General features: G+C 37.3%; 1 protein-coding gene across 1 annotated transcript in view; it reads left to right on the forward strand.

Annotated features, from left to right (window-relative positions):
* Window positions 1-26776, forward strand: part of LOC135219120 (uncharacterized) — a 49913-nt gene that overhangs the window by 22372 nt on the left and 765 nt on the right. The window contains 7 exon segments of the mRNA XM_064255571.1: window positions 5485-5760; window positions 7890-8015; window positions 16279-16689; window positions 17295-17996; window positions 18218-18396; window positions 19076-19266; window positions 26553-26775. Of these exon segments, the coding sequence (XP_064111641.1) occupies window positions 5485-5760; window positions 7890-8015; window positions 16279-16689; window positions 17295-17996; window positions 18218-18396; window positions 19076-19266; window positions 26553-26775 (2108 nt within the window).

Genomic DNA, 26776 nt, shown 5'->3' on the forward strand with positions numbered 1-26776 from the left:
ATTAGTCAGTTATGTGTGATAACCCGCACATAGCAGAGTAGCCTCATTTACAGCGTCTCAAGTCCCAATACGTTTGTGGATACCTGTCTACTTCACGGATAAGTAGCTGAGAGGCGATCATGAACTTTTATTCGACTCTAAGAGATTTAAATGTTCTGCGTCTGTTTTTACAGCAGTGATGATTATAAGGTTTAATTTAAGTTATTTTTTCCAACATATATCTCTTAAGATATTTTATGTATGATTCCAGCAGACTGTGATTTAAATTTCAAGGTGATAAAATATTTGTTATGATTTAATATTTGCCAGACACACGCAGACACTTGGACAAGATAAAAGGGTTGGGGTCGCCATCCCATCGGCCTTGGTATATATAAAAGAATAATGTCTTATGGAAAATGTTATAGGCGATTTTGCCTTTTGAATCGAATGCAGATTCATCGTAGTTCGAATAAAACGTAGCTACAATTATTATTATTATTATTATTATTATTATTATTATTATTATTATTACAAAACCAAGCTAAATGACAACCTTACCTAAAAGTTAACCTTCCACTGAACAGAATAACGAATTGTAAGAGAGAGAGAGAGAGAGAGAGAGAGAGAGGAAAAAAGGAAGGAGAGAGAGAGAGAGAGAGAGAGAGAGAGAGTTGATTACAAGAGCAACAAAGAAATCTACCGATAAGATCACCTGGTTTTCTAATCATTACTCTTTGCTAATAATCAGCGCACGTATTTCTATAACTTGTATCCCCTGAAATCTATTTTTTTTTTAAGGTTCTATAGAAATTTCATTCAATTAACTTTTTTTTTTTACTACTATCAATAAGGAAATAACTTTCTCCCTTTTGTTTCAATTTCTCCCGATGCCTAGCAAACGGAGGTAATTGTTAGCAGCTGTTGTAACCCTCTTCTATAAAATTCTTTTGTATTGTATAGCACCAACGATTGCGATAATAGCTGGCCAATAATGATAATTTAACCGTTTAAATTTCTAAAACTTTCGACGCCTCGAATCATCAATAACCATAGTTTATGGTGGAGTCTTTCACCGATAAATTCGAGTGACAATAATTGGTTTGTTTTCTCTACCGATCAAAGGGCGACAGCTATAGCGGTGATACGCAACACGAATTGATATTGTTATTTCCCGCTCGAGCCCATACAAACAAAAGCTGCCACTCGTCGCCTAACAGCAAGAAGTAATTGAAGTTTGTGGTAAATTTAGAGTTAACTTCGCGCTCGTGCCCGTGTGCAACAACGTATCAGAGGTCATGCGGGACTTCTGTTCCGTACCAAAATGTACGATGCTGAAAGATGCCAGAAAACCTGCTAATTTGTCACATTATTCAGTGTAGGTTCATTCTGGTGTCTAGGGGTTATTTAGATTCATTTTCCTGTGTGTGGGTGCAGTTATCGAAAAGCTGATAAGTCACATTCTCCATTTTCTTTCCATCGCCTGTGCAGCGTCATTGGAGCAGCGATTCTTCGATAGACCAGAGAATTGAATCACTTTCAAGGACGTGCTCCTCAGACGGTTTCGTCATTTGAAAAGCTCTCTCTCTCCATTTGAGGTGATTTGTTCCTTTACGAAGAGGCAGAAAGGAAGCGAGTTGAATTATTCATTCCTCTGCTCTCGACTTCAAAAGAAGTATGATTATCAGCAACGGAAGTCAGACTAAATTATTTTGTCCACATCTTTTTTTTTTTTTTTTTCATTTTAGAAACGTGAAACAAATATTACAAATTAACACCTGACAGGTTTCAGTAGTACCGTTCACAAAATGCATTTCTCTCTACTTATAAAATTTATTATTATTATATTCATGAAACCATTCAATGATTTATGCTTTTATTTCACCCCCTGATCATGACAACGACTGAAGAACTGACAGTATACAACTATTCCCTCTCAAAAGGGTCTGAGAAAAGTGACTTTGAACATTCCGAAGGCAGACGCCAGACCAGACTAGCATATGGCGAAATATATTTTGTTCCTTATTCATTTGTGGACAAATCTAACTAGGGAAATTACTTCCACATGCTGAACACAAATATGTCTAAGGACTTAATACTACAACACCTCCTTGGCAGTCCATCCCCCCGTAGCGGGGGGGGGGGGGGGGGGGAAGACTGTTAGTGCCGTCAGTGCACCTCATTCGGTGCAATGCAGGCATTACTTAAGGTTCTTTGCAGCGTCGTCCCTTCGGCCCCCTAGCTGCGACTACTTTCATTCCTTTTACTGTACCCCCGTTCATATTATCTTTTTTCCATCTTACTGTCCTTAACCCTCTGCTGACAGTTGTTTCATAGTGCAACTGCTTTGAGGTTTTCCTCCTGTAACACCTTTCAAACCTTTTACTGTCAATTTCCGTTTCAGCGCTGAGTGGCCTAAGTTGCCCCAGTACTTGGCATAGTGCCGAAAACCTATATAATTCAAATCAATCAAATCATTGGCAGTCGTACGCGTAAGGCCGCAAAACCTGTTTATTTTGGATTAGACACTCGTTCTACTACTTGCTGCTTCAACTGAAAATTTACGCAGAAATTATATGACGAGCGTTTCTATGTAAAGGTGAGTTTACACTAGGCTTCACCCAACGCTGCATGCATAAGACTCATCACCAACTCCTCCCAAATTCTTGTTAGCCCCGCCTACTGGACTGCTCATCAAGAGTCACACCACACCACTAAGTCCCCCCACTGAGTGGTCCTGTAGGTGGGGCTAACAAGAATTTGGGAGGAGTTGGTGATGAGTCTTACACATGCAGCGTGGGGTGAAGCCTAGTGTAAAGTCACCTTAATAAATGAAGTGTAGGATTCACAGATTTATACTTCAGTAGTTTTCTTAAAGAACAGAGATAAGAATGCTGAGGTGGATTATGGGAATATCGCTGCTTGAGAGATTGGAAAATGACGAAATCAGAAGCGCGGGCTTAGTAAAGATTACAGAGGTGATAAGAGTGTCACGATTGAGATGGTACGGGCATGTGTTGAAGATGCCTGACGAGGAAGAGGGGGTGAAGAGGGCTTGGGAGGAACCTGTTAGAGGAGATCATGAGAGGGAGACAGAGAATGAGATGGCGAGATAAAGTGATGGAAGATATGGAGAGAAGAGGTTTGGTGCAGGATGATGATGCCTTTGATAGGAGGCAGTGGAGGAGGAGAAGGCGCATCAGGCAACCGACCTCTTCATGTAGGGATAACGGTGAGAAAGTAGAAGTAGTTTCCTTACTGAGATATGAACTCGAGGAAATATGATAATGATGGACAAAGAATAAGCATGTCGTGAACGCAGGAGAAAACCCAGTTTAGTTTGGATAACATTGTGTCTTCACACCAATTTCAGAGCGGAATGAATTGGCAAAAATATAATATTAAGAGAAGAAGGATAGCGAATCTATTCATTTCTGACTAAATTATAACGTTTTCAAATATTCTGCAGACAGTCTTTTATTAATTTCATTGATTTTAATAAAATTAAATGCAGACCTCTGGCAATTCATGTGAGAAAGTCTTCATTGTCGGTCATTCAGCATGTGATTTATTTTCCAACAAATTTTACCAATATTACCGTGCGATGCTTTTGACTTGGTAACTGGAATTATAAAAAAGGAAGTGTTTTTTCGAAAACACTTCTTGGAAACTGGGGAAGAAGGAGTATGCAAATCACCTCATCAAAGATAATTTCAAGAAACATAGATATATATATATATATATATATATATATATATATATAATATATATATATATATATATATGAAGAATTATAAACTAGAGCAGTGTGGATGATGTATCAACTTTCTTCATGACGGGGTTCTCAACTGAGAGAGAGAGAGAGAGAGAGAGAGAGAGAGAGAGAGAGAGAGAGAGAGAGAGAGAGAGAGAGAGAGAGAGTTGAACAACCTCCATCTACCGTTACTCTACAATGAGTAGAATTGGGATTATATTTTTTTTTAAAGAAACCAGCTAATAATTCACAGCCATCACAATTCGTTGAAGCACCAACATCATCGTTTAGAATAACCAATCAGTCAAGCTACAGTCGAACTTCAGAGCGTTCTTTCCCCAAGCATAAAAATAACAAATGAAAAACTATAAAACATTTACTTTCGTCACAAATTACTGCTGAGTAGACACTGCAGTTGGTGCTGAAGAGAAAATAGTATAGAGTCGCTGGAAAAAAGTGAAGTAATATTTCTCTGTATGGAATTTTTTAATTGTGCTAGAAAATGAAAAATAAAAAAACTCGCTTTTCGCCCATCTGCGTCGGTGAAAGTGTTCTCTCAATGATTAAGCCATCACTTTTGAACACTTTATCATGAATTTTCTCTTTTGACACTCGTTAAATACCTTTGCCGTCATTTACTAGTTGCCTTTGGCACTTTTAACTGAATTTGATCGATAAGCCACTCCTGTATTCCTGCATTAACATTTCTATTGCTCAGTTAAAATAGCTAAATTACCTATGCAAATCAGGATAGAAATTGATTGATTGCCAAACGTCTGTTAACTTGAAATTTCACAATTTTTATTATAAAGTTATCCATTGCTACACAAAATAAAGAAACAAAGAATGTCGTAGGTTAATCTGAGAGTGAAATAAAATACAGATAAAAGAATGAATCATTTTTCTGTTGATACACAGACACACACACACACATATATGTGTGTGTGTGTGTCTCTAAATACATATGTGTATTAGTAAGAAAATAGCTTTAACCAAGTTAGTTTCCAGATTCGTAGAATGCTCAAGAAACTTGGCTGTGCCAAACCGTTGTGTCCTATTTCGCAATCACAGTAGAGCTGTCCTTCCTCGATCTGTTTTTTTCAATCACAAATCTCAGGAAGTTGCAGTGACTGAATGATTATGAGAAATCTGACTAGTTAATGTTGACAACAGATAAAGATTACCATTCGTTTAACGGGACTTTTGAAACGTCATGGAAAAACGTATTGCCTAAAGAATTTTTTCCAGGAAAACTTGTGTTTTTAATCATCAGTAAAGATGTAGTTGACTTTCCCATTGCCAAAAACTCTCTCTCTCTCTCTCTCTCTCTCTCTCTCTCTCTCTCTCTCTCTCTCTCTCTCTCTCTCTCGCCTACCCCAGTAAATCTTGTACCCTTAATGCCATTGTAGCTCAGTTTTGGTGCACCAGCCTACAATACAGTATTCTCTTCCATTTACGAAAATATTTTACAGTAAATTTCCATTGTAGAGGCTTAGTTGGCATTTTATAGTTCTCTTTTATTTGATAGTTGAGGCAGTTTATTTTCCAAGCACTCAATCCTCATGAATATTCATATTGTCAAAGATACTTCTGTTTTCCATGGCTGGGCAGTTCCTCTCAACCTTACGACGATCAAAACAGAAATGCCATCTTTCTACCTTCTTCCTAACCCGCCACGCCCCCTCTACCCCTACTCTCTGCTCCCCTTCACCTAAGATGCATAAGACCTTCCCCATTTTTTCCCTGGGCAGTCAAGGCCGACGTTCATAGTAGCGACGATGCGGCCTCCACTATCAGCACATCGTCCGTGGAGAACCATTACGAAGACATTGACCCATCTCGCATGGGGCAGGGCCGAGGACGACAGTCCTCCTCCTCCAAACGAGGACGTCCCCTGAAGGAGTCCCACAGCAAGGACTCTTCTCCCAAGAAAGAGGAGCCAGAGGACGAATACGATGAGGACGACGAGGAAAGTGTTGAAGCCAGGCAGCGTCAGCGCCTTCAGGAGCTCGATGACTTGATTGCTGGTGAGTGGGAGAACTTGGTTCTGGGATTCGTCTACTGGAATTCATTATTATTATTATTATTATTATTATTATTATTATTATTATTATTATTATTATTATTAAAACTAATCATGGTGGCATGAGCCTTGAAGTGAACAAACAAATCCACTGTTATGTGTGAGTACACATTATCAAAAATTGAAAATTGAAAAGGGAACACGAACAGATTCCAGAAAGTAATCTGTATAGATTTATTTTCAGTATAGTTGTACCACACATAACTGTGAATTTGTTTATCAGTATTATTATTATTATTATTATTATTATTATTATTATTATTATTATTATTATTATTATTATTATTATTAGATTACATTGATTTTATTAATTGGTTGTGGAAAATTACAAAGCTAATTAACTTTATTATTGTAGATTACGCCACAATTATTATGCGAAAATAAAAGCCTAAGATGACTTTAGATAAGTTATAAAATACTCAGATATATTCTATATATTCAAATTGAAAGTAATTACTTTAACTTTAGGATTACTGTTGACTTTAATGGTGCTTATTTTCATGTAGTTATTTATTACAGAACGCCTTAATTACTGTATGTAGTGTTTAAAGTACGTATTACAAGGGTATTAGAAGTACTCCAATGTACAAATCTTCTTTTCATTGAAAAGAAATCCTTTGAAAATATCATTCTGAAATACATACTATAAAAGTTATCTCATCAGTTCATCAGAAGATTACTAGGATCTAAAATACTTAGTGTAGACATTTATGTTGATTTTATAGAACTTGAGACAAACGGAAATGCCACTGGAATAACTTTTTTTTAGTTAATGACACCTCATTTATGGAGGATTCAGTTGAATGAATTCAAAACTGGAATTTTAGCTGATTCTTTGGAATAAATCTTTGAACTGGTGGCATTATTAAGAAAATTCACACACAAAAAATTGCAACAGTTTCAAATTCTCTGGAGTCATAATTTATTATTATACAACGGACTACAACGGAATCTTTAATAAATGAGGTGTCGTTAAATCTGGCAAAAAAAAGGGAATCCAATAGGGTTCCATTGTTGTTTTAAGCTCTAATAGATAAACAATTCAAACAGTTTTAGTGCAAATTTCCAAAAAATGAATCAAATAGAATTCCATGGTTGTAAGCTCTAATAGATAAACAGTTCAAATAGTTTTAGTGCAAATGTCAAAAAAATGAATCAAATAGGATTCCATCGTTGTATTAAGCTCTAATAAATAATTTCAGTCTGTTTCAGTGCAAATGTCCAAAAAATGAATAAAATAGGATTCCAGTGTTGTTTTAAGGTCTAATAGATAAATAATTCAAACAGCTTGGGTGCAATGTCCAAAATGAATCAAATAGGATTCCATGATTGTTTAAGCTATAATAGATAAACAATTCAGTCGGTTTAATGCAAATGTCCATAAAATTAATCGAGTAAAATCTTTTAGAGGGTTGTTTTCGTTCTAACAAATTAAGTCATGGTTATCATTGCAAAAGTCTACAAGAAAATAGTTTTAAGAGTTTTGTGGGCGGTTGTTTTTGTTCTAAGGAATAAATGAGTCGATGGAATTCAGTGCAAAAATCTACCCCCCCCCCACAAAAAAAAAAAAAAAAAAAAAAAAAAAACAGTTCTTTGCAATTCCGATTCAATGTGATTTAAAAACAAATCAGCAACAACATTGATTCCTTCACGTCCTTCCCCCGTAGTGCCGTCAGTACACCTCAATCGGTGCAACGTAGGCATGACTTAGGTTCTTTGCAGCGTCCCTTCGGCCCCTATAGCTGCGACTACTTTCATTCCTCTTGCTGTACCTCCTTTCATATTCTCTTTCTTCCATCTTACTTTCCTTAACCCTCCCCTAACAGTCGTCTCATGGTTCAGCTGCTTTGACGTTTTCCTCCTGTTACACCTTTCAAACCTTTTATACCGTCAGTTTCCGTATCAGCGATGAATGGTCTCGTATATCCCAGCGCTTGGCATAGTGCCAAAAATTTATATAAATCAACATCAGATCAATCCTTCATCATCCTTAAGCTGCCTCATTTTTCATGAACTTTATCACCATGACCACTACCGTCTCGACAATACTCACTACTACTACTACTACTGCAGGAGTACCACCTCCCGACTACGACTCCCGAAGACCACTGCCAAATGGGATCACGACGACGACTACGACGACCACCACCGACTCTCGCGCCGCCACTGGACGACCTGGAAATATTCCACCTCCTCCCGGTAGGTCTTCGATGCGCACACGTAAATCCTTTAGGTAGGATTGTAGGGATTGCGATGGACATTCTTCCGAGGGGGTTGGGGGGGTGGGGGGTTAGCAGGGGGGGTGTCGTTACGACCTTCTTCTAATGCATTGTTTGTTAGGGTAAACAGAGAATGATTGACTCATGTACATATCTATATGTGTATATATATAATATATATGTATATGTGTGTGCGTGTATGTGTTCCTAACGCGTCCTACACCTATTATGTGTTAGGGTTTTATTTTCTATATTTTTTTATCTTTACTATTTACTTTTTTTTTTTAATCCATCCATACATACATACATACATATACGTGTATATATATATATATATATATATATATATATATATATAGAGATTTTTTTCTGAGAGAGAGAGAGAGAGAGAGAGAGAGAGAGAGAGGAAGAGAGGGAGATAGAGAGAGAGAGTTGGAACTATGAACCACAGAAATGCAGTTCTGGACGAGATGCCAACAGACCTACTCAATCCTGTTTGAAAATCACATACAAAGGGAGATAATTGAAGACCTAATCCTAAATCAAGGGCGCGGGTTAACGAGGTGGTTGAAAAAGAGAGAACACAACCCCCACCCATCCACCCACCCACCCAACCCCTACCCCACCCCCGGCCCCCGGCCCCCTCAAAAAAATAAGAAAAGGTGTCGTGATTCGAGAGCCAGAAAATGAATGGAATCCGCCATCGAGTGAAAGGCAGGTTTCTGCAGATGTACTTTGAGAGAGAGAGAGAGAGAGAGAGAGAGAGAGAGAGAGAGAGAGAGAGAGAGAGAGAGAGAAATCGACGTCTTAAAATTAAAATAAAAAAGAAAATAAAAAGTATCGCGAGATGAGGCCGAGCTGTGTGTGAGGCGAGTTGCCCAATATTACATCTATAAAGAAAGTGTGTGATCAGACAGTGGCTCTTTTGACACTCCTCAATTCAGTGATGTATAGATGGAGTATACTGCAGAGTAATAGCTGTATACAGATAGTTTTATAGATATCTATATCAATTCATCTGTATATATATCTAGCCATCTGTTAGCCATCTTCTAGAACTTTTTTTTCCAGACGCCATCTTCTAGAACTTTTTTTTCCAGACGTCAAAATTTCACGTCAATTTTTTTTTTCCTCCTCCTTACCCTGAAGGCTTAAAAATGCGTTGATTTACCGCTCCAGACGGTCTCTTCCTATAGGAAAAATACTATGAACTCATTGCTGCTCAAGTCATCCGCCACCTGCCATGTATTGGTGTTTTGTTGGTTCGTTTTTCTATATTAGTTTTTATCCTGTCTATTTTTTTTTGGGGGGGTGTTTTATCCTATCTTTTTTTTTTTTTTTTTTGGACACCACTATTCTATTATATGAATGTTTTTCTCACTTCATACCTCTTAGAGTCCTAATAGTAGTAGTAGTAGTAGTAGTAGTAGTAGTAGTAGTAGTAGTAATAATAATAATAATAATAATAATAATAATAATAATAATAATATAATAATAATAATAATAATAATAATAATAATAATAATAATAATAATAATAATAATAATAATGATAATATAACTTAACAGCAATTTATTAAAATCTCTTAATCACGAGTCACTAAAATAGTGAAGAAATCCATGATGATGATGATATATATATTATATTCTATATATATATATATATATATATATATATATATATATAATATATATATAGATGTCTATATATATATATGTGAATATCTATAAAAATATGCATAAATATATATTTATCAATAAACAAATAGTTCTCAGATTTTAGGTGAACAACAGCAGGACATTTTATATCATCGTCAAAATTCCTTTACACCCCCTCCCCCGGCCCCGCCCACTCTCCCCCCCCCCCCAAAAAACGAGAAGAAAACTGATTGCAGTCAAACGAAATCCTCCTTTCTCTGTGAGGGTCAAAAGTTCAGGGACAACTCCCCCCCACCCCGACATCATTCAGCTTCGGCATAAACCTAAAACTGGCTAAAATGACCGGATTATGATCGAAGAAACATTGATTGGCTTTTGAGCAAGGATCAACAGGCCTTAAATTGGCCCTGTTTTGGGGAATCTCCCTCCCCAATAGGAGTCTTTGATCTGATGTTTTCCATTCCAGCCACAGGATAATTTATACTATGGGTGTTTTCACGACAATTATATATTCTGGTTGCTCCTGTAGGTCGTGCCCTGTTTGATTCAAGCTCAAGGATGTTTAATTTTTTATTATTATTATTATTATTATTATTATTATTATTAATTATTATTATTATTATTACTATTATTATATTATTATTATTATTATATTATTATTATTATTATTATTATGATTTAAATGAAAGTACACACAGTAACAAACATCAGACCAACTGATATCTAATTTCTATACAAAGAAGAGGAACTGAAGAAGATACGTAAACAAAGAAAAATTATACACGGGCTCTCTACAGAAAAGTGAGATTCCCAAATTGCCTGATGATAATTTATATGTATACACACACACACACACACACACACACACACACACATATATATATATATATATATATATATATATATATATATCCTACAAGCAATGACACCACCATATAAACATGCTATAATTCCTGTGAATTTCGTAAGTATATTTTGTATGCAGATAGAAATACACCCCTCTGTTTATTTATCTACGAGAGAAAGTCATTCCGAAATCCCAGACGCCTACCCTTCACTTCGGTTCCAAAGAAGCTGCCCAAAAGTATTCTTGGATATAATACGTAAGGCAATTAATACCAACAGGCTTAAAAGGAAAAAGTGTCTTGTTTTTATATTTCAATACGTCGTAATGCATTTGCCTGACCTCGCTCAGTTACACAGCTGCTTAACGTATGATTTTACTCACGCTTTTGCAAAATTGTGTATTAGGTGTATATTATATCGTTTTCGTTCAGTTTCATTGTCGAAGTCAAGCAAATGCATATGACGTATTGAAATATTTAAAAATATATATATACTTTTTTTTTTTTCTTAAACCTGCATTATTATTTCCAAGAATATTTCTGCCCAGCTTTTTTTTTTTTTTTTTTTTTTTTTGGGGGGGGGGGATTTTCTCTGTAGGAGTTTCTTCTTCACTTTCACTTGTTTTGTATCAAAATTAGATATAAGGAGTAATGGTGAGAACAATAACTGGCCAAGCTTGAAAAAAGGAAAGTTGCTTTTTCAGAGCGCATTGTTTTGTTAAGTGAAACTCAACCTCTCTCTCTCTCTCTCTCTCTCTCTCTCTCTCTCTCTCTCTCTCTCTCTCTCTCTCTCTCTATTTATATTCGTGTCAATGAAAGAGATTTATAAGAGGCCTTAGCACCGGGAAATACTCCTGAAACTAATTGTTTTATCTCTCTCTCTCTCTCTCTCTTCTCTTCTCTCTCTCGCTCTCTCTATATACCTATATATATATAAATATATATATATATAGATATATATATATATATATATATATATATATATATCTATTGTCGGAGTCATCGTTTCTTGAGATGTTAATTGATGCTGTGAAAGGGTTCAGTTATTAACATCAATAGCTAAGGAAATTGGTTAATGATTTATGTGAAATAGCATTGTAAACTTTATAATATATAATAACAGTGATGTTATTTAAAAGATGAAATATGATACCAGATCTTACTCAGATTCTGTGTGTGTGGAAATTAAGTCCCTTTGAATATACTGAGCTGTTTTGATGACGAATTATCCAATCATAAAATCAGACTTATTTCGCGCAATTCGTTTTCTCTTTTTAAAATCGGTTACAACATTTTTTTTATATATTTGTATATTTAAATATATAAAATATACATTCTATGTATGTAGAAATACGCCCCTGTCAATATGTTTTGATGAGAAATTATCTAATCACAGTATCAAAATCATTTCGCGGAATTCACTTTTTCTTTTTCAAAACTGTTATAAAAAAAAACATAAAAATGTTTTTTATATATACTATGTTATTGATATTTTTTTCATATATATATTTTCAATGTATATTTTTATATATATTTTAAGCTTGTCTGCTAACTTTGAGATCTCTTATGAGACAAAATAAAAAAAAACAATACTTATTTTCAATCTTGTCTCCACCACACAGTTCTCAACCTTTTGTGCAATATTCTTCCCCTGTAGAATGTCTTAACCCTGCAATTATCAGCCTTTTTCATACTTGATTCATTAACCTAGTTTCTGCTCCAGTGACCTTTGTTGTCGTGACACCTGATTGACCAAAAAAAAAAAAAAATCTATTAACTGACCAAACCGTAACATTAGCCTGAAACGGAATAGATAGTGGTTGGTCTTGAGGCTTTGAAAATTAAATTGCGCTTTAATCAGTTTGTTAATTCTTCAAATATTGTTATTATTATTATTATTATTATTATTATTATTATTATTATTATTATTATTATTATTATTATTATTGCTGCTAAGAAAGTCACAATGCAGTGATTAAACTTTCTATTAATAAAACACACCAATTATATTAATTCATTATTATTATTATTATTATTATTATTATTATTATTATTATTATTATTATTATTAATTAACCAAACAAAAACTTCTTTCAGTTTTCTTCTGAAGATTGAAAAAGAAACCCACAAAGAAATTCAATTTGTAACTTGTTTACTTCTAAGTATTTACATTTGTTTTACTCCACACTCGAGTACTTTCAGGCCCTTCTGTGGCCCATTCTCAAGAGATGTTGGGATGTTAGCCTGGGTCAAGGCCAGCAGTCTTCTGGAACTTCTTCTCGTTGTGCTGTCATTTATGCAACTCTCAAGAAAACCAGAACAGCCATCGCATAAATGACAGCACAACGAGAAGAAGTTCCAGAAGACTGCTGGGCCTTGACCCAGGCTAACATCCCAACATCTCTTGAGAATGGGCCACAGAAGGGCCTGAAAGTACTCGAGTGTGGAGTAAAACTAAATGTAAATACTTAGAAGTAACAAGTTACAAATTGAATTTGTGGTTTCTTTTTCAATTATTATTTATTATTATTATTATTATTATTATTATTATTATTATTATTATCATTGTTATTATTAGTATTATTAGTATTATTATTATTATTATTATCATCATTGTTGTTGTTGTTGTTGCTAAGAAATTCTCTGTTAATAATCTGCCTCATAATAAAAATCCACAATTTTATAAATAAATTTATTATTATTATTATTATTATTATTATTATTATTATTATTATTATTATTATTATTATTATTATTATTATTATGCATCCACGTCTGCTATAAAGACATTTCTTTATATCTGGTGTCCTCGTAGTTATCGTAATTTGTTAGCTGAATTAACATTTATTCGCTTTTTTTTTTTTACATTTTCTACAAGTCTTACTGTTGATAAACTCTTTGATATGATCATCTTTATTTTATTATGAAAAAAAAATCTAATAATAAATCTAATAATTGGGAAAATATAGCCAAGCGATTCTTAGTAATGAAAATCCTGCAGTTTAACGTATTACTTATTGCCATCACCATCTTTATTCATCTCACATAAACACGTAGGGTAGAAGGGTTTGTTTACTTCTCAAAGAGAGAAGAAGAAGAAGAAGAAGAAGAAGAAGAAGAAGAAGAAGAAGAAGAAGAAGAAGAAGTTCCAAACATCTAGTTCATTGGACTAAGGAGGTTGAGGATGATGAGTTGGTCGAGTTAGTTTTGAAGAACCACCTCCCCCTCCCCTCCTCCCTTTTCCCCTCCCCCTCTCATTCCATTCAGGCACACATTGCGGTTAGCCTACACCTCCCCTCCATGACATCCCAAATTCCCCTCACCCTCCCTCACCTAACCTCCCCTACCCCAGTGTTCTGGCCCAAGTCCGGCCCACATCCTTCGGCCATCTGTCGGCACGATCTGTTACCAAGCGGTGGAAGGAGCCGTTGCAAAGCCAAATGCCTTGTATTACTACTACTACTACTACTACCACCACTACTACTACTAATGCTAATAATAATATAATATAATAATTACTAATGCTGAATCGTTCGTTCCGTTTCCATCACTTGTGGCAATACTTCCCTAGCCGTAGAATAACCTATGTCACAGCAGACGAATCTTTTCATGGCAAGATACTAATTATTATTCGATAATAATTATCATAATTACATCGAAGAATGACGCTGCCGTAACCATGAATATCTGGTGGCTGATCCCAAAACGTAACCGCGATTATGGCCAGCTTTCTGTCTCGGTCACACGTGATCCGCTACAACGGATTTATGTCATCGCCGTATGAAGGTCTTGCGAAGCGAGAGCCGTTACAATCCCCTGCAGCTAATGCTACTACTACTACTAGTATTACTGCTGCTACCCTCTTTAAATATACTGTATGAAATTAAGTCCATATAATACGAAGCTTGGTTAGACAATTGTTTCTGGAGAGTTGGAAATCGTTATCTCAAAATTAGATCATTCGAGATTAGTCGTTTGATAAAGATACGTAAGAGTAAACGTCAAGTTCTGAATTCAAGCATCATTTCGAATAAGCACTGTAGCGCATAAAGTAATATTTGAACTATAATGCTTAGGTGAAAACATTCCAAAGCAATTCATCTGAAGATTGCTTTAAGACAAATGTTTGGAAACGCATTTTATTTATAGTAAAATGAGGGCAGTTATTTTAGAAATGATTTTGTAATTACGGCATTTATGTAGATATTCAGGGGATTTTCAGCCATTATACAGGGTGTCCATAAAGTCCCAGTATCATTACAAGCATTTATTGCTGCCAATGGTGCTGGGACTTTATGGGCACCCTGTGTGTGTGTGTGTGTATATATATGTATGTATGTATATATATATATATATATATATATATATATATATATATATATATATAATATATAAATTAACCAGTGGTCTTTGTAAATGGTTTAATTGACCATTTCTTTGCATTGTGAAGGGAATAAAAGTTCGTAAGGCGAACTTATCAAATTCCCCTTCCATTTCAGTCATTTACATACATTTTTATATCTCTTTATTAATTCGTTAATTTGTTTTTTTCTCTCCAATAAACACCATTTATTTCTTTTGGGAGCTTGAATTTCAAGTCAGTAGCGCCTGCTGGCTTTTTCCATATGAATAGGGGTCATCTTCTGAGGAATAATAATAATAATAATAATAATAATGAATGATGATGATGATGATGATGATAGATAGATAGATAGAAGAACATTATTGTCATAACATTTTAAAAACTTGCAGAAACAAAATTCGTTGTCGTCTTTAGAAGCTTTTTTTTTAATATAGATTTCACCTTCATCGTTTGTCAGTCACAGAGAATATTCAGCTTCGATTTTGAGGTCCCGTAACAAAGGCAATAGTAGGAGGAAAAAAAGGGAGCTGTTCCAAAGGCAAAGCCTGTATACACCACTACCACTGCTACTACTACTATACCTTAATTCATTCTGAGTTCTTCGTTTGTGGTACATAACTCGTGATTATTTTCTTAGACCGTAAAATTTGTGGCCTGTCACCGAAATAGATTGAAAATTAAAAACGACATTGTGCCATTGTCTGATTGGAACACCTAAAGAAAATCATGATTATTAGATAAAAAAAAAATAGAGAGAATATTAGGAATAACCTATAATTACTGCATTTTATTCTTATCATATTACAGCTGATTCACGGATGATACCCCATTTAGAACATTTCCAAAACAGAAGGTTCGTCAACTGTATACTACTAACATCCTTCACCCTACACACACACACACACACACACACACACACACACACACACACACACACACACTATTCCACTCGTCTCTATTTGACATGCACTCTCACTCTTCCAGCGTATTGACTAACACTCTCTTGTCCCTTTCACCTGAACCAGCCCGAAATTCAGAATGATACTTTTTTTGACACTTTGACCCCCATTCTTCCCACGTGTCCAAACCACCCCAAAACAGCAATCCGTCTTTCTAGTCTCAAAACTTTTTTTTTTTTTTTTTGTATCACTTACGAAAGCGACTCAAATATTTTGGTATTCGGTTATGATACCCGATTTGGAGTCCTGTGAGGATCCCTCTTTTTTTTTTTTTTTTTTTTTTTTTTTTTTTTTTTATATGTAGCTATGCAGGATTCCGTATGAGAACTTAGAACTCTTTTCAGGTTTTAAACACGATCCATCAATGACGTCAGAGTCCGCCATCTTAACCCGTCTTATGTCATTTTCCTGTCAACAGAATTCGGGGACACGAGCAGCGGAAGCGGAGACTCCATCACCGTCCATAGGGCCGTTCATTCCACCCACTCGGTGCCCCCCAACTCCTCCTCCCCCTCCTCCTCCCCCGTCGTCAGTGGTTCCCAACAACGCTCCCCTCTCCTGCGAACGGTCTCGGAACCCAATCCCCCTCCTCCACCCCCCTTACCTGCCCACACCCCGTCCCCTAGGTCCTCCCCGGCTGTCATGCATCGCATCTCCCCTCAGCTGAGGGAGAGTTCCTCCCCAAGGTTAAGTTCCCACGAGAGCTCCCAGAGGTCCTCTTTCGACTCAGGGGGCGGCCACTCCGACGGGCTGGATGAGGAGAGCGTCGTGAGGCCCTCGGAGTTCATCCGGAGGAATTCGCAGAGAGGGGAAAATGGATCGTTCAGAGGTATGCAAAGTTTCTACTTCAGATTCGGTTCCAGGTCGACGTCATCACCACAGACAGGCAGGAGGAACAGTAGCCACGTGTCTCTGGCCTAAGAACTAATTATTAATCTTTATAAAGTAAACTAACAACGCTTTATTAATTGATTTTACACGGGTCAGGTCTAAATACAGGTGTGTAACCTAGGAATAAGATGATAAATACAACAAGAGCGGAGGATAATTGAAATACTCTTGAAATGATAAGTCTTTGAAAGTCCTCTTTCCGTTGGTCGACTTTCGTAGGCATTGACTGTCCCTCTATTCGTTTTTGAAAGTATAGATATTAAAGGCCGTTGTTATACACTGGAAAACAGATGAAATATACTTATGGGTCTATTTAATGAACCTAACTTACAAAATTGTATTTATAATGAAGTGCCCTAAAATTTGCATCAATTTCTGTAAACATTTTTTTTTTTTTTTTTTGTGAAAAATTCAGTTCGAAGGGGTGATTTAGTATAGTTGGAAATCTCGTTAGTTTGAATTAGATTTTAGCCTTTGTGTTCATTCTCACTGATTTTAGCTTCTTTCTGTTAATTCGAAGTATCTTTTCATCCTATTTTTCAGGCCACAAAAAGGTCGACCGCCCCGTCTCCCTCCCGCTCGACGTCGCGGAGCATTATGGGAAGATCATGACGAGTACCAGAGACAAGGCCCCAACCACGACGCAGGACGATTCCTCGTCGGCCACCCTCCCGGCGAAACCCCACCTCTCCAACGGCAAGTCCCTGCCCTTCATCCCCCCAAAATTCCCCTCCCAGCCCTCCGGATCCGGGCTGATCAAGCCGTCGGAGTACCTTAGATCCCTGGGGGGCACCACCACAGGAGGGCGGTTGCCCATGGGAACCGACGTGAAGTCCCTGGTGGCGATGCATTCCTCCGAGGGTCTGTCGGCCTCCTTCGACAGCCAGGATCACCACCACAGTAGCCACAGCGATTCCCAGCCCGCTTCGATGCCCGTGGGTCCTCTGCCGTCCATTCCAGAGGCTACGGAAGAAGAGTCTTCAAGGAATAACGCAGGGGCACCACCCCCTCCTCCCGCCCCTCCCGCGCCAGCAACGTCCGCGTCCCCGGCCCCTCCCACTTCCTCTTCTTCTTCCTCGTCTGCCAATACGCTGAACAGGTCCAACACGCTGAACAGCAACAGCAGCAGCAAGAACAAATCGAAGCTGCCAACCATCAGCGTGACAGACCTGCAGAGTGTGCAGCTCCGAAAAACTGAGAATAAGGCTCCCAAACCCACTTCTGTTCCTATTCGCATACCACTGTGTAAGTAAAGAATTTCCAGTTTAAGTATAGATATAACTGTGACCGCTCCCCTACAACACGTTTGAATAACACTTTTTCTCAGTATTGCCTCATTTAGCTGGTCCTGAATTTCAAGTCAATGGTCCTTTAGTGAGCTTGTTCTATAGGAATAGGTTTCATATACTGAAATATTAATAATAATGATAATCTACGTAAATATAAAAAAACAACTATCCTTCCAGCTCCTGAACCTGCGCTGGCAATCGCCAAGGACGACGTCATAGCCGAATTGAAGATGGGTGTCGACATCTCTGGCATCAAGAAGCTGAAGTCGGAGAGAGCGAAGGAGGAGGTTAAACACTGCAAGATGGAGAAGGAAGAATTAGAAAAACAGTTCTCTGCCATGAATTTCGTAGACCAGGTTAGTGGATTTGCATCTCGTTTTGTACAGCAGAAATCATTTGATTCGTGTAGAAATACGGTCAGAGTAGAATTGGTGTTCTAATAAATAATGTACATAGACAAAAAGTCCTTTGATAAGGAAACATGGGGACTTTAAACTTTTTTAGTCTAAATCTATTTGGTTTATTCTCAATGACTCCCTTTCTCCCTGATTCTTAATAGAGGTCTGCCAAGGCTATAGTAGATTCACATCAACCGTGCATTTGATGTTTAGGCCAGTCCCTTACGACGCTCCTGATTGGCTGCTGATAAGCCAATGACAGGGCTGGAAACTTTGTCTCTCTCGAGAGTTCACACGGGTAGGATCTATGTTCCACCTCTCCTGAGGTATACGTCTTTCAGGAGAGGTATAACATACATCCTTCCTATGTGACCTCTCGAGAGAGACTGAGAGTTTCCAGCCTTGTGATTGGCTTATCAACAGCCAATCAGGAGCGTCGTAGGGGACTGGCCTAGACATCAAATGCACGGTTGATGTGAATCGACTATAGTTTACTACTTTTGGGTATTGGAATGACAAAGTGAATGCTCGAAGGTCCTTCTGGTTTGTCTCCCCTCGTATAACAGGTTTACCAGTCCACTGAGGACTCAAAATGACACTCAAAAGGTCCCTTCTGACGACTTCCCTACTCTTTCAGATCCCTGAGAAGGACAACGCTGGGAACAGGATTCCCGAATGGAAGCGCCAGATGCTTGCGCGCAAAGCAGCAGAGAGGGCCAGGAAAGTAGCAGAAGAACAGCTTCAGCAGCAACTGGAGGAAAAGAGGCTTCAGGCTATTCCTCCATGGAAGAGACAGCTTCTGATGAAACGCGACGACGACGGCAAGCGGTAAGGATTCTTCTTGCAACAGCTGATAGGACGTTTGGAATGTTCGTACTCTTTAGACAGAACTGTTCTAAATACACTCAGCCTCGCCTGGCAGATCTGTATATTTTTGGCGTTGCTCAGTTGCCAAGTGTCTTGATAATGAAGTTTAATTTTGTGGTCGTAACAACATGATTAGATATATTTAATAGAAGTTGTTTTTCACGACCGAGTTCGTGTTGATTTTGGGCGTCTAGGAAAAATATGAATCGTGATAACACACTTATTGTTTTTTTAGATTATTGGGATTATATTTTCCCTGCCAGTTCTAACTTACTGGAAAGCATTATTGTACTATTAAATGGATTTATGGATTTTTTTATTATTTTTAGCAAAGGCACATAATTATGAAACATGAGATTTCTTTCTGTAATTCATAAATCCTGCAGTACCCTGATGGATATAATTTTCCTAAATTTATTGTTGGGTGAGACATTGGCACAACTCCCGTACCCCTGATGGATATAATTTACCGAGGTTTTTTGTGCGATACATTGGCACATCAGTGGTAATAGCTTAGGCTCTAATTATTACCAGATTCCTTAGCGAGTCTGGCCACCCATCAATCAGACAGTCAATTGAGAACCTTGCTGTTGAATAGCCCTTGAACCGCTTCCAATAGGATACAACCTGTATTATATTTTGCTAAATCAAACATATTTTTTCATCAGGGAGCATTTAATGTAATTGTTTATTGCAACATATTTTTTTCCAAAGAAATCACATTATATAACATAGCTGAGACAGCAATCCATTTTTTCATAAATTGCAGTTTTTCCAAAAAAATGTATCATTTTGCCAGTAGCTTATCATTTCAGTCTCTTACGTGATAAGTTTAAGCTTTCTCAGAATTGTATTGTGCAATTATGCCGTATTGGTATTTCTACCTATTCAATTACGTTCATTTTGCATGTGCGCATTACTCCTGACTTTTTTTTTATTTCCATAGCAGCTTGTTTCTGTTTAATTTCGACTTTCGACAGAATTACTACTGCATCTCTTAACTGGCTGACAGAATGCTCAAAATGACGAAACTGCCACAAACAGGGTTTCGACATTGTAAAAGACATTACTTACCTGACTGAACACAACACAGACTATAATACCATCCTTGCCTCAGTTTTTGAAATGCAGTGGCGTTTAGTTTCCATATTCTTTTGGCAGTCTTTTCTTATATTTTATACCTTGTTTTGCCATGTATGCACTTCTTGGTTGCTGCTTCTGAAGTTATTCAGACATTTGTATCATTTATGTGCAATATCCTGTGTTTAAGTAGTTGTGAGAATCAATTTGTTTCAGTCAAGCACTGAAGTAGACCTACGTACATATTATAGGTAAAGCACTTGAGTCGATGTGTTTAAGGAATACAGACACTTCAACTACATATTTTGCAAACCCACAGTCAGTTTTGTCATATGTCTACTCCATCGTTCTCGCCAAACTAATCTGTTTTAAGTTTTCAGCAATTGGTTAATCATATCATGCACAATTCAGCCTGAGAAATCATTTGCCTCGTAGTCTGTTCTTTCTGTTGAAATATTTGACAGCTGCGATAACTCATAGTCATGGTCCTTTCTGTTAACTGCACTATATTCTGCCGATTCATTTGATTTAGCAGCAATGAGAACTAACCTCGTCTTTATAGTGTTGCCCAAATTAGAAAGAATGTAGATCACTATAGTAGATTCACATCAAGCATGCATCCGATGTCTTGGCCTGTCCCTTACGACGTTCCTGATTTGCTGTTGGTAAGCCAATCACAGAGCTGGAAACTCTCAGTCTCTCTCGAGAGTTCACATAGGCAGGATTTATGTTCCAACTCTCCTGGGGGATACGTCTTTCAGGAGAGGTGGAACATACATCATGCCTATGTGAACTCTCTCGAGAGACAGATTTTCCAGCCATGTGATTGGCTTATCAACAGCCAATCAGGAGCGTCGTAAGGGACTGGCCTAGACGTCAAATGCGCGGTTGATGTGAATCTACTATAGCACTTTTCTTTCCTGAAAATTATTTTATATCTTGAACTGGTTCTTGGTTGCTATATGTGGAATGTATACTTCGTATATGAATTTACTGAGCTTTGAAAACATTTTCCACTGATGTCATTGTTTGACACAACTCTTTGAAACTGATTTAGGGCGTAAACACTTCACAGTGTATTCATCTCTAAATCTGACATTGTGCTCAGAACACTTGGTTTTTCACCCTCGGTTGATCCTAATTGTTGTGCCTACTTTTCCCTGCAGCTCGTGATATTGTGTTAGCTTCCAGTTATTCTGATTATTTCAGCAGCCATAAAAGACACTCTTGTGTGACTATTTACTTAAGAACCTGTTAATCAACTGTCCTTCCTTTACAGGTTTTACAACCATTTGTCAAAGACAAGTGATAATTCACACCTGTATTTCAGATATTACTTTTGTACGATAATTCATCTTTTTCCCTCGTGTTTAAAAGATACCACTGCATCATGCAAAATACTGGAGAGTAAGTTAAGGGAGATAGAAGTTTCTCTAATACATGTATGTGTGCATAATGTGTGTGTGTGTGTGTGTGTGTGTTACAGGGGATATGCAAAATCAGGGATTTAACGAAATCCTTTAGGAATATGTGAAATGACCAATTCGCTTAGGAACATTTGATCCCAGAGGGCTGGTACTAAATACGGCGAAATAGTGATTCATCTACATTGCGTTGCCATGTTTGGTACTATAGTAGATTCACATCAACCTTGCATCTCGTGTCTAGGCCCGTCCCTTACGACGCTCCTGATTGGGTGTTGATAAGCCAATCACAGGGCTGCAAACTCTCAGTCTGTCTCGAGAGTTCACATAGGCAGGATGTATATTCCATCTCTCCTGAGGGATTCGTCTTTCAAAAGTATCCCTCGGGAGAGGTGGAACTACTCTCGAGAGAGACTGAGAGTTTCCAGCCCTGTGACTGGCTTATCAACAGCCAATCAGCAGTGTCGTAAGGGACTGGCTTAAACATCAGATGCATGGCTGATATGAATCAACTATAGTACCAAACACGGCGACACAATGTAGATGAATCACTATTTCGCCGTGTTTAGTACCAGCCCTCTGGGATCAAATGTTCCTATGTGAATTGGTCATTTCACATATGCCCTAGGATTTCACATTATTCGAGTAACATATTATATATATATATATATATATATATAGATACATTATCAAACATCGAACCGTGATACATTTATATATCAATTCCAAAGCACAAATGTCCTTTAATACTCTAAAATTCACTTTACCTCCCAATGATATATTTTCATATATGTAACCGAAGGGGAATTTTTATTGAATAATAATTTCGTGGTTGATCCCATGGGGGACGAATTATTATCAATGTAAAAAAAATTCCTTCCTGTTACATATATGAAAATATATCATTTGGCGAGGTAAAGTTGAATTTAGATATTAAAGACTATTATGTTCTTATTGATATATTATATATATATATAATATATATATATATATATATATATAATATAATAATTTGATAGTGAAGGATAATTATGACTTCTCATATTATGGTTTAGCAACGACTAAAATTCTTATTATTATTGCTATATTAGAGAGCAGTTAAATTGTGGAGGTCTTTACCCTTAATAGCTCTATTTTACACACAGTAAAAATGGGTATATACTAGATACACATTGGGTTTTAAACACTTTAGAGAGATAATTATTATTGTAATAGTTTAGTTTGTTGTTAGTTTGCACGCTTAGTTGATTTAGCTTAGATTTGACGTCAAGTCAATCTTTCTGGGAACTCATCAGGACCAGTTACCATTTCATTTTTGTGTGTATCCTGAAATCATCACTTATGGTTCTGTCGACTTTGCCTATCAGATAAACATAATTTCAGAAAGAAAACTTGATATATAATATGCACTCTTTTACACAGTAAGGTTAGAATTTTTTTTGTACTTTGGAAATACAGATGTATAATTTTCAGGGCTACAAATTTCCAACACGTATAGTCTCAGTTTCTATTGTTAGACTACATCGTCACTGAAAGTCTCGTCAATACAATTTCGCTATGCTGAAGGCCTTACATCTGCAACCAATACTGAGTTCATTATGACACAGTGCAGATGTCAAGTACATCATAAATATGGAACAGATGTAACTATTAACAGCAACAGCAAAGCCAAGAACGCAGAGTTCTGTAATTCACTGGTATAGTAGATTCACGTCAACCTTGCATCTGGTGCCTAGGCCAGTCCCTTGCGACGCTCCTGATTGGCTGTTAATTAAGCCAATCACAGGGCTGGAAACTCTCAGTCTCTCGAGAGAGTTCACATAGGTAGGATGTATGTTCCACTTCTCCCCTGAGGTATACGTCTTTCAGGAGGGGTGGAACATACACCCTGCCTATGTGAGCTCTCGAAAGAGACTGAATGTCCAGCCCTGTAATTGGCTTATTAACAGCCAATCAGGAGCGTCGTAAGGGACTGGCCCAGACGTCAAATGCACAGTTGATGTGAATCTACTATAGTAATTCAATCTTGTAACTCAATTCATGGAACATTTATCCACACGAGATGGTCTTCCAGGATCCACTGGAAGTCATTGTTACCCTGTGATAATCCCTAATCCTTGTGGTACTTATCTTGGAATATACAGTAGAAGTCATTGGTAACTTGTAGTTATTTAAACTGAATCCCTGGGACATTGCTCCTCATGTGATAGCTGTCTGAATCTCAAGGGAACTCGCTGTTGCCTCAATCCTATGGCAACTCATTTTGAGATCGTGGTCATCAGACCTGAATCCCAGGAAAAGTCATTGCTACCTTATAGTTATGAGGCCTGAAACCCAGTGAATGTTATTACATCCCTGTAGTTATTAGACCTGAATTCCTGTGGAAATTTATTAACTTGTAGTCATCAGACCTGAATCCAGTTATTATAACCTTGGTAGTTATCAGACCTGAATCCCAGTGAACGTTAATACAACCCTGTAGTTATTAGACCTGAATTCCTGTGAAAATTTATTACCTTGCAGTTATCAGACCTGAATCCCAGTGAATGTTAATACAACCCTGTAGTTATTAGACCTGAGTTCCTGTGAAAATTTATTACCTTGCAGTTATCAGACCTGAATCCAGTTATTATAACCTTGGTAGTTATGAGACCTGAATCTAGTTATTATAACCTTGGTAGTTATCAGACCTGAATCCAGTTATTATAACCTTGGTAGTTATCAGACCTGAATCCAGTTATTATAACCTTGGTAGTTATCAACCCTGAATCCCAGTGAATGTTAATACAGCCCTGTAGTTATTAGACCTGAATTCCTTTGGAAATTTATTAACTTGTAGTTATCAGACCTGAATCCAGTTATTATAACCTTGGTAGTTATCAGACCTGAATCCCAGTGAACGTTAATACAACCCTGTAGTTATTAGACCTGAAATCCTGTGAAAATTTATTACCTTGCAGTTATCAGACCTGAATCCAGTTATTATAACCTTGGTAGTTATCAGACCTGAATCTAGTTATTATAACCTTGGTAGTTATCAGACCTGAATCCAGTTATTATAACCTTGGTAGTTATCACACCTGAATCCAGATATTATAACCTTGTAGTCACACCCTGAATCGCTGGAACATTCTCCCTTTGGTTGTTTCAGTGACCGTCCAGTCACTCCACGCACCCAGTCTCCAGTCCGCATCGCTCTGCACATCAAGCACTAGACCTAGTGAGTGGTGGAAACAAGATTTGACATCTTAATAAAAGCATGAACTCTACAGATTCTTAGTCATATTATCACAAAAGTTAACTTTTAAGTGTCTTACTTGATGAGGTTTTTACAAGTTTCGATTTCACGCACTTCCTTCGGCCTTCCTAAACCGTCTTTACTCCTTTCTTAATTCACCTTACTACTGAGACTCCCAAACTGCCCATATGGTAACTCCCACTTTTGCAAAATCATGGTTATAATGTTGCAGAATGAACAGGAAATTATCGGTCAGAAGAAATGTAATGGCCTGGTTTTAGTAGTGAAGACAATTGATGTATTATTTTGTTTATTATAAGGTTGGCGTTAATGGGAATATTTTTGTGGTTTGGAAAATACGGTCATACTTCATATCTGCAAACCTGAGAAATCCTTAATTTTAGTACTTATGATTGTTTCTACATATGTGTAATATGTAAGGTAGAAGTAGATATTATATGCACAGTCATCACTATTAATTTGCTAAGTTTTCTTACCTTAACATATGCACCATTCTTAGTGCAAGAGATGGACGTCTATCTATCAGGTAGCTGACAACGATGATGTATTGGTTTCCATCCAACCCGTATAAGTAACCTTTTGAAATCGTATAAGTTTTCCTTCTGGCCTGTAAGAAACTTGCTCATTCTGTGATACTACAAATTACAGATATACTAGTCTGTCATTGCATCGCCCTTTGTGCTGCCTGTCATTTACCTTACGTAAGCTACTACCCTTTACATTCATGACATGATAAATGTGTTGGGTAACCTCTGAAAAGTTCATTTACCTCAAAAGTGTGCACTTCTGTTGAAAAAAGTGAAATACAAACATTTGTATGTTGGATCATTCTGAACTTCCAATTTTCATACCTGTATTATCATTTGAAAAAGCTTAGTCATTGTTCTCCAGTGCTCTTACACAGATCACTGTGCTGATAATTCAGTCGTGACTTAGACTGCGAAAATGATCTGGTGACATGACAGTAAGACTTATTAGTAGCACTAAACTTTCTGACATAACACTGAAGGATATATATTTACGAGAATCAAGCTCTTTGTTTTAAACCAAGTGATTTTGTGTCTTTATTCCTTCTTGTCCGTGTAGCACCGCACCTGCCAAAGATAATTATACTCGTTTTTTTTTTCAATCTGTCCACCCGCCTGTGGTGTTTGCGTATGGTAACACTGCGTCCCGGGCTTTAGAATTACATTCAGCTTGCACTCAACAATAACAATAATATCCTATTTCGGATATTAACAGTGTAATTCGCATACAGTAAATTATTAAAACACTTTTTAGTTGCAAATGTACACCCAGATATCCTTTTATTTACATAAAACTTAGACATAGCGTAACTATTCAAAGCCCGGGACGCAGTGTTACCATGCGCGACCACCACTGGCGGATGGTCGGATGAAAAAAAAAAGACTATAGTTCACCACATAAAACCACAAACTAAGATCTTCTCAGACCTTTTAATAGATATCTTCACGTTCTTGCAGGAGTTCCCTGTATATCCCAAAGGTTGAAGAGGCCAAGAAAATCCACGTAGTGAATTCTCCTCAAGATATAACGCGACTAGCCCAGAGGCACGAAGTCCAGGACCTAGAGGAGGCGAGAGACAGCCAGAAAAACGGTCCCAGTTCGAGCAACAACGTCAGCGACACCTCTAGTCAAGAGAGGAAAGAGGAAGAAGAAGAAGAGGGGGCGGGGGCGGAGGAGGAGG

Source organism: Macrobrachium nipponense, chromosome 1 (genome assembly GCF_015104395.2).
Source record: "Macrobrachium nipponense isolate FS-2020 chromosome 1, ASM1510439v2, whole genome shotgun sequence".
NCBI lineage: Eukaryota > Metazoa > Arthropoda > Malacostraca > Decapoda > Palaemonidae > Macrobrachium > Macrobrachium nipponense.